The 9148-nt window shown below is 38.9% G+C and overlaps 1 protein-coding gene across 1 annotated transcript in view; it reads left to right on the forward strand.

Moving 5' to 3' along the window:
* The window catches only part of Muc19 (mucin 19, oligomeric), a 169441-nt gene that overhangs the window by 17783 nt on the left and 142510 nt on the right, over nucleotides 1–9148 (forward strand). The window contains exons 12-18 of the mRNA XM_036207612.1: nucleotides 442–534; nucleotides 1571–1655; nucleotides 2135–2272; nucleotides 3410–3559; nucleotides 5272–5366; nucleotides 5945–6071; nucleotides 7985–8231. Coding sequence (XP_036063505.1) covers nucleotides 442–534; nucleotides 1571–1655; nucleotides 2135–2272; nucleotides 3410–3559; nucleotides 5272–5366; nucleotides 5945–6071; nucleotides 7985–8231 — 935 coding nt within the window. The remainder of the gene's footprint in view (nucleotides 1–441; nucleotides 535–1570; nucleotides 1656–2134; nucleotides 2273–3409; nucleotides 3560–5271; nucleotides 5367–5944; nucleotides 6072–7984; nucleotides 8232–9148) is intronic.

Here is a 9148-nt window from a genome sequence, read left to right on the forward strand (position 1 = left end):
ATGTCGGAGATGGAAATCTCATGACATTTCACATCAAAATGTACAGCTTTCCAAGTTAAAAAAAACAAAAACAAAAAACAAAAAAACTCTTACATTTGTATCTATACAGATTCTGCAGACTACCCAGGGATTCAAAAGCCATTTTACCTTGAATTCCTGATAAGCCCCACAAAGCGCCACAATTATATTGGATGCAAGAGTGAAGATACAACATTTTGCAGTAAAATGTCCATCAGTTGTATGGAACATAGATTCCACCCGACACCCAGACCATTTATACGATGCTTGTCTGCTCCTGTGGGTGTGCCAGGGGGCTGGATGGGGTTGCTAGATTATGAAGAGATTGTATGGAGAAACTCCACAGATTTAAGTTCATTGTGAATAAATCACATAGGAATAGTGTGTGAGAAAATTCTTGAACAAAAAATAATTCTTTTGCAGAATGAAAATATTTCCATTAGTGTTGAACTTCATCCATGTGATAATGGTCAGACTGGATCATGCTTGAAGAGTGTTACGCTTCTTCAAAACTCCGTACGTATTTACCTTCTGAAGATTTAGCCTGAGGAAAATCAGATGGATGATTTCACAAACTAAACTCTGGAATGGGCTGAGGTGTTGGCTCAGTGAGTAGGAGAACTTGATCCAAATGCATGGGGATCTGAGTTCCAATGTCAAGGACCTTGTAATAGCTAGGCCATAACCTCAGCCCTCTGGGTCAGAGAAAGGAGGATCACTAGGGCTTGCTGACCATCTAGCCAGGCCAAAACTAGTGAGATCCAGGTTAAGCAAAAGACCCTATCTCATTGGGATAAGTCAAGGAGTGATAGAGCAAGATACCTAATGCCTTGCTCTGACTTATGCAGGAAAATGCATAGGCACACACACTCTCCCACACATATGTAACTCCCCTGTCCCTGACACACACTAAAATTCAAAATTTAAAAAATAAAAGAAGAAAACATAGTTTGGGAACTGGAGAAATGGTTTGGTTGATACTTTTTCTGGCCTTCATCCCTGGTATCTATGTGAGAAAAAGGAAGGTTCAGCCTGGCTGCGTTGCCTTTAGTTCCAGGACAGGGGAGGCAAAGACAGAGCAGGGCCCTGGGACTGGCTGCTCAACCAGTCTTGACACATTGACAAGCTTCAGTTTCAGTTAGAATCTGTATCTCAAAAGAACACGGTGTGTGGCAACTTAGGAAGACATCTGGTACAAGTCTGTGGCCTTCCCTCACCTATCACACACATACACACACACACACACACACACACACACACACACACACGCACGCACGCAAAAAAAAAAAAAGAGTCTGAAGTTTTGAAGAATAATGACTTTGCCTGGGTGTTGATACTTACAAACATTTACCATCTTGCTTTCAGTTTCTTTGTAAATTGGAGACACAAGTGTTCCTTTCCAGGGCTGATATGGGAAGCATAGTCTAAGAAAGGCTGTAAAGATGTTCATAAATCTATGCTATAGAATTCAGCATGTTTTAGTGGCATAAAAATTCAGCATCACATAGCACATTAAAACCATGCTGAGCTAACAAAGTGTTTTAAATATTAGTCTCTTTCAGGTAGCAGATTTGTGTTCAATAGTGATGGGACAGTCACAAAGGATGGAGTTAGAATGAAAGGTTATTACTATTCAGGTAAGGTGAACAACAGCATTTAAAAACACATGTAAGATGCATTTATTTACTCGGTTTCTAAAACTGACATGCTAATTTTTTTAATTCAATTTTGAGTATTTAATAATAGAGTAAATAAATCCATGCATGATATCAAAATTCAGACAATATTAAGTAAATCAAATGCTTTCTTTCATGAAGCTTGCAATCCAGTATGGAAAAACAAAAATTAGAACATAGTTATAATTAATACCTATGCCATATCATTATAAAATTAGCTATCATACAGTAGCAAAGGCCTTTAATCCCAGTACTCGGAAGGTAGAGCCAAGCAGATCTCTGTGAGTTCAAGGCCAGCCTGGTCTACAGAGCAAGATCCAGGACAGGCTCCAAAACTGCACAGAGAAACCTTGTCTTGAAAAACCAAAAATAATAACAAAATTACCTTAAAATCTCTTATTCTGACATGCTAATTTTTATGGTAAATTATTATTCAACAGACGATGTACAGATCTTCAATGCATCTTCTTTATACATGCAAGCAGAAGTACTCTCTCTCCTAAAAATGCAAATACAAATCTCTCCTGTGATGCAGTTGTATGTGTCCATGTCTCCTGATGCATTCACAGACACTGTTGGTAAGTCTGCCAAATAGTGTTATTTCCAAAGATCCAGCATCATTCATTTAATGTGGCAATGTAATATTACAAAAACATCTCTTACATTCTGAGAGGTCACATGTGACATAAGACTGCTAACCTACTATGTGCTCAGCCTGTTTATTTAAACTGCCTTTAAGAGAACAATGTAACAATAAACCTTTGTCCATCCAGAATCAATATCAAAAGGTGTTTAACAATTTATGCATTTAAAAATATTGAATTAAGACTTTTATTTAGGGGCTGGAGAAATGGCTCAGTGGTTTAGGGCACTTGTTGCTCTTGCAGAGGGCCTGGGTTCAACTCTCAGCACCCACATGGTATCTCAAAACCATCAGTAACTCCACTGCCATCTGATTTGATGCTCTATCTTCTGCCTCCATGGGTACCGGGCATGCAGGTGGTGCACTTACACGCATGCATGAAATACACACATCCATATAAATGAAATATAAAAATATTTAAGGACTGTTACTTAGTTAACATTTTGAAAATGTGTTATATATGTATGTTTACTAGTAGTGTATATGTTAACACCTTGGCATGTAGCTGAATAAATGAAAATACAGTATATATATATGTATATATATATAACTTTAAACTTAGGGGCAAGTGATTACTATTTGCCTTTAGGCCTCACCACATGCTCATTTATTTTCCTGAAGTTTCACATCAAATAAAAATGAACTCCTCTTTATAGTCATAAAAGTTGAACAAATAAATGGCAAGTCCCACAGGAGGGTTAATGCATACATGGTACAAGCTTTATGCTACATTTTTACTTAGAAAGGTAAGGTATTTTCATATAGACAAAGAAAGCAACTTGTGGACTGGACAGCTTTGACAAGGAAGGCACATAGCCTTAGGGCGATTCACCTCTCTAAAGTTTCCATGGCCAGCATCTACATACCATTTATGGCACATGGTTTTCTGTGTTCTGGAATTTTTGTGAAAGACTAATAAGTGAAGTCTGAAGTGACATAAGATTTTACTGAATGTGCGCCACTATTAACTAAACATATTTCAAGTATTTCTTACAGTGTTTTCAATAAAGTAGCCAAAAGGTTGAGTAGGTAGAAATACTAACCTTTGCTCTGTGTCGTTGACATCATGCAGGTCTTTGTGGTTCCTACAACAATAAGGCAGAAGATGATTTCATGTCAAGTCAGAAAATTCTGGAGAGTACAGCTCAGGCATTTGCGAATTCCTGGGAGATGATGTCTTGCCCTAAGGGGAGCCCCTCGTCCTGTGTCAGCATTGAAACAGGTGACAGCCATTGAGAATCACACTCTGTTGTTTACAGTTGGTACTGGTACATGTAGAATTGTGCTGATAATCATATGAACACATCATATCACCTTGCCTCTAGTTCATATTTCTCACTCTGTCCCAGTTTTAGAAGAAATAGAGAAGTAGTCTGGTTTGGGAGAATGTCTAGAAAACCCATTTTTCATTGGTAACTCATCTCTGTTGTCTTTTACCATACCCCTTGTTTCTTACGCTATGACAGAACAACAGAGCTGGAGGAGGTTTTAGAAATAATTCAGCTTATTCATTTCCCCTCCTTTTTTAATGGTGCAAGTGATCGTTGGTTTTTAGTGATGTAATCACTTGTTCAGTAATACCAATTCCACCACAGTCCTAACTACAACCTGACACATACATGGTTCCTGTTTTAGCCTGTTAAAAGCTTTCACTAATTCTAGTTCATTTATTCCCATACAAACTCACGGAGGATATGATATGGCCACCATCTATATTAATACAAATGTAGATGGTACAGGACAGAGGCCCCGGACTCCCTAGGGATCACAGATGATGCTGCAATCTCAGCACTTAGAAACCAGTGACATTGAGGTGCTTCCTGTGTTTGTGGCAGTTTTCATAGGGGCTTCATGTCCCTCCTTTTATAAATAAGAAATGCAATGGAAACAAGCTTACAATGTGTGAATGTGCTAACCAGTTTTTCAAAATGATTATATATATAATGTATATATATGTATATATAATATACAGAGTCTGATCAATTTATAATATTCTTTTAAGTTATTAAGGCAGCCCCAAATGGAAACATCACCCACTAATTTCAAATTGACAGCTAGTTGGTAGAAGTATTGTTGTAATTTCTATTTGGGGAGGTTTAGTGGCCGTGTTATTTAGTTTGGGGTTATTTGAATAAAGGAATTATGAGACTACACGAAAGAGTGCATTTCTTATAAGGAGCAAAGTTAATTTATGTTCAGTAGAAAAGAGGCCAGTGTTTTGTAGTGTATATAAAATAAATCTGATTTTCAGTGTATTACATTTGGATTAGTAACAACATAAATTAAACTGAACTTGGAGAAGATGTTATTAATAGTAATAGTTTCAGAAGAAGTGGAGTGACAGGTTATTGCATATTTGCCAGAATACCAGTCAGAGGTGCTTTTTCTGTCTCTGTCGGGGGCCAGACTCCTTTATGTTTAAAATCATTATGGGAGGCATTTGCTATCACCTCCCTTTTTTATGGATTTTCCTTCTGTGAACTTAGTATGGGGTAGGTATTTATGAATGAAAAAATATCAGTTAAACACTTTTCAAAAAATACATTTTGTTTATTGATCCTGGTGATGCTATGTCATGTGACATGGGTGTAACGCAGAAGAGGTGGCAGGTGGGCCACATTCGTGCACAACAAAGGGGCACTTCAGATGTCAAGTACTTCATTATGTTCATTTTTATATGGAAAGTACATTTCAGAGAGATGTTAAATGGGTTACTAGAAAAAGCCAGTAGTCATGAAGATTTTACCTTTGAGTGTGCTGTTTGCACTGTGTTATTTTAAACATAGTGACATTGAATTTGATCCATCATAGCAACAGCCTACTTTGAGGGCAAAACTCTTCATGGTGGCAGAACCCTGAGAAATACAGCTTTCCTTTAAATTAAAGACTTTGGCATAACCGAGGCTAACCTTGGACACTTTCACTTCCTTCCAGAGGAGTTTGCTGAAAGTAACTGTGGGGTTCTTCTCAATTCAAGCGGACCTTTTGCTGCCTGTCACCAGACTGTGAACCCCAAATTCTACTACGAGGTATGTGGTGGTCTAGCACTAACAGCCTTTGTTAGAAATATTTTGCTGATTTTGACAAAGCGTGCACAGCTTAAACATTTTCAAATTATTACTATTGTCAATAGATTAAGGTATATGCTTAAAAATAGAATTAGGGACTTTTTGCTTGTTTGTTTTTGTTTTATTCGAGACAGGGTTTCTCTGTGTAGCTTTGGAGCCTGTCCTGGACTAGCTCTGTAGACCAGGCTGGCCTCGAACTCACAGAGATCCACCTGCCTTTGCCTCCCGAGTGCTGGGATTAAAGGGGTGCACCACCACCACCTGGCGAGTCTAATAATTACTTAAGTATTAGATACACCAACTTTATAAATGTAATGCTGGGAAAGAATCTCAAACAAGAAAAAGATTGAATAACTTCTCTTTTTTTAAAGTGGATTAATAATTAATTAGCTATTTTAAATATTTAAAAATATTTCTGAATGTCTCAAAGTAAAATTTAATTCTGGGGCCAGGAATGCCTGGAGACACAGTCAGCTGTTATACTCGCATTGCCTGTTCCTCTGACTCACTTTAGAATGCGATTTCTTTTTATTTGAAAGGAATGCAAAAAATACACGTGCTCGTGTGAAAACAGCCAAGACTGCCTGTGTACAGTTTTAGGGAACTACGTGAAGGCATGTGCTGAGAAGAAAACATATCTAGTGGGCTGGAGAGCTGGACTGTGTGGTGAGTAGCACAGTGCCTGTGGCAGATGCCTCTGCTTCCTCTTCTGCTTCCTCTGCTGCTTCTCCCTCTACTTCCTCCACTGCTTCCTCCTCTGCTTCTTCCGCTGCTTCCTCCTCCTCTGCTTCCTCCTCTGCTTCCTCCTCCACTTCCTCTGCTGCTTCTCCCTCCACTTCCTCTGCTGCTTCCTCTGCTTACTCCTCCACTTCCTGTGTGCACCTGTGCTAGGGTGGGGAGACACATGCATTTACAAACTCGTGCCTGATACTTTCAAAAACGATTTCTTTAAACGATTACGGGGTCTCCCTTTTCTTTGTGGTCTGTTGGCCATCAGTCCACAAGGACACAGGGAGCAGAGGCCGCATGCAGCGCCTGTGAGTAAGAAGGAAATAGTCTTCCTCCGGGAGTCTGCTTCCATGTTGCAGCTCAACTTTATTCCAAAGTAAGGGGAATATGTGATGGAGACAGGGGCATCACCTAATTTGCATTTAGCAGCATGGTCCTACCTTACAGCTGGAGCACAATATGCGATTATCAGATGGATAGCAAGGGGCAGGGGAGCACTTGCAGGGAGCAAAGGCATTCAGACTCAGTTTCCAAATAAAGTCAAGCATCCAGGCCTAGACATTATCCAAACAGAGTAGGGAGGGAGTCTGCTGCAAAGGGAGTCCTCCATAGTATGTCCGGCTCAGTGAGCCATCCAGACGTGGTGAACTGCAACCTTAAGTAGCAGAGCCCTACAACAAACGATCATCAGCAAATCTTGGATTTTACCATTTTGATTCATTCCTTTACTTAATGTATTTGCATTTTTAAGATGATAAGTATTTACAGGAATATGTTTAATTACTGTATACTGAAATTTACATAGTTTGTCATTTGTAAACATGGGGCCCAAATATTATAGTTAAAATATTTATCATATTCCTTGAGTATGACATCATAAATGTTTACCCTGAGAAAAGAATGACAACAACCAAAACAATCTTCAACGGGTCAGGCATGGGTGTGTGTGCTCCATTCCCCAATACTTGGAAGGCCAAGTGAGGCAGGAGGATTTCTGTGAGTTTAAGGACAGCCTGGCCTACATAGTGTATTGCAGGTCAACCTGGGCTACAAAGTCTCACAAAAGCCTGCAGATTTGAGGAAGCCGATATCCTCTAGATTTCTCAGCACTTCATGGCCCATGTCCAATAAGCAATAGGGCTGTTCACATTCCCTCCAGGGTCTCTTCACAGCTTAAATTTCCTCTGCCTTTAATTTAGCAAAAGGAAGTGCCTTCCCTTTCTTTTCATCTTGTCTAATTGTAATGATCTTCTTTGGTATTTCCCTTCTGCTCCTTCTAATCTATATTCTAGGGTGAAAGCCAGATAATCTTTAAAGTAAAATCTCATAAGACATAAAACAATGCCAGTTGTTTCTCCTGGTTTAAAGGGTCCTATAACCACCGACAGTGTCCCTGGACTTGGAGCTTCCACTTTGGTATGCTCTTTGTGAGAATCCTGCTGTCTCCCAGCTTAGGCTGTTCTCCTCATGCAGAATTACCCTTCTCTGGCCTTCAGTTCCCCTGTTAATTGGTCCATTCTCTTCCCTCAGTACAGATCTTAGCTGTGCATAGAGACAGTATGCATCTTCCCTTTTATGGCACATGCCACAGTTGTTCTTAAAATGGGAACATAAGCCACACAAGAGCAGTATGTCTTGTCTAGCCTGCCTGTGGGCTTTGTCTGAAACACTGACTGAACAGAATGAATTAAAAAAAAAAAAAAACAATGAGCAAATCATTTTTTCTATACTCATAACTTTAAATATGAATAATCCACTATGTTCTTTATAAACATCAGTGTAAAGGAAGTTCTCTTCCTGAATGTACACATAATACATAAAAACAACTGTTCTTGTCTCTTCCTCCACAGAGGTTTCTTGTCCAAGTGGCCTTGTGTTTGACTACAAAGTGAAAACCTGCAAAAATTCTTGCCGATCACTCTCACAACGAGACAGAAGCTGTGATATAGAAGACATTCCAGTTGATGGATGTACTTGCCCTCAAGGAATGTACCAGAACAGTGAAGGAAACTGTGTTCAGAAATCTGAGTGTGACTGCTATGTTAATGATGATATTGTGCAACCTGGCAAATCCATCCTTATTGATGACAATAGATGGTATGTAGTAGATTACATAGACACTCATTATGATACCCACAGCGGATAACATAGATGCTTGTTAAGACACTGATAAGGAAATGTGCTCTTTTCAGAGAAATGGTCATTTGCCAGTATGAAGTCTTCCTCAGATCTACCATATTTTTTATTTTTCCATTTATAATTGCAGCTGGTTGGTTCTTTCTTTATTCTGGAGGCTCCACTGTACCATAGTGACCACACATGGTTGGTTCTCCTCTGCTTTAAACACCAGGAGGAATGTGTTCTGACAGATTTTTTTAAACAGACAACGCAAAATGATTTTATACTCAAATCTACTGTTTTAGTCTGCAGCTTTCTGCAAACACTTGTTAAGTGCCTATGTCTAGGGCTTGTATGGATTGCTAGAATTACAAAAGGAAGTAGTCATTGCCTTATACACACAAACTAAGCAAGGTGTTTATCACAGTGAAATAAGTAACAGCCACTGTCTGAGGAGTTAGGGAAGCTTCTCATGTTAGGTCTTGGGTGTGTGTGTGCAAATACTGAGGTACAGACCATGATGTCTAAAAACCAGAAGCAAATTTTATTCCAAAAAGCACAATGGGGAGAAAAAGCTTACCAGTTAACTGGGGCCATAGCCAGAGTTCAGGCTTCTGAACTGTGGCAAATGGGGGCAGATTTTGAGCCCCTTTTTTATAGTAAGAGGTAAGGATTAGGCATGGACAAGAAAATTTTTATAATTTTGACATTAATTTTTAAAAATTATTTATTTAATTTTTTAAAATTCTATTTCAAATTTTATTTTTTAAAACTTTTTATATATTATTATTATTATTATTATTATTATTATTATTATTATTATGTGTTTTAGTTTTATACATCAGCCATGGGTTCCCCTGTCCTCCTCCCTCCCGCCCCCACCCCCACCTTCCTCC

Source organism: Onychomys torridus, chromosome 16, assembly GCF_903995425.1.
Source record: "Onychomys torridus chromosome 16, mOncTor1.1, whole genome shotgun sequence".
Taxonomy (NCBI): domain Eukaryota; kingdom Metazoa; phylum Chordata; class Mammalia; order Rodentia; family Cricetidae; genus Onychomys; species Onychomys torridus.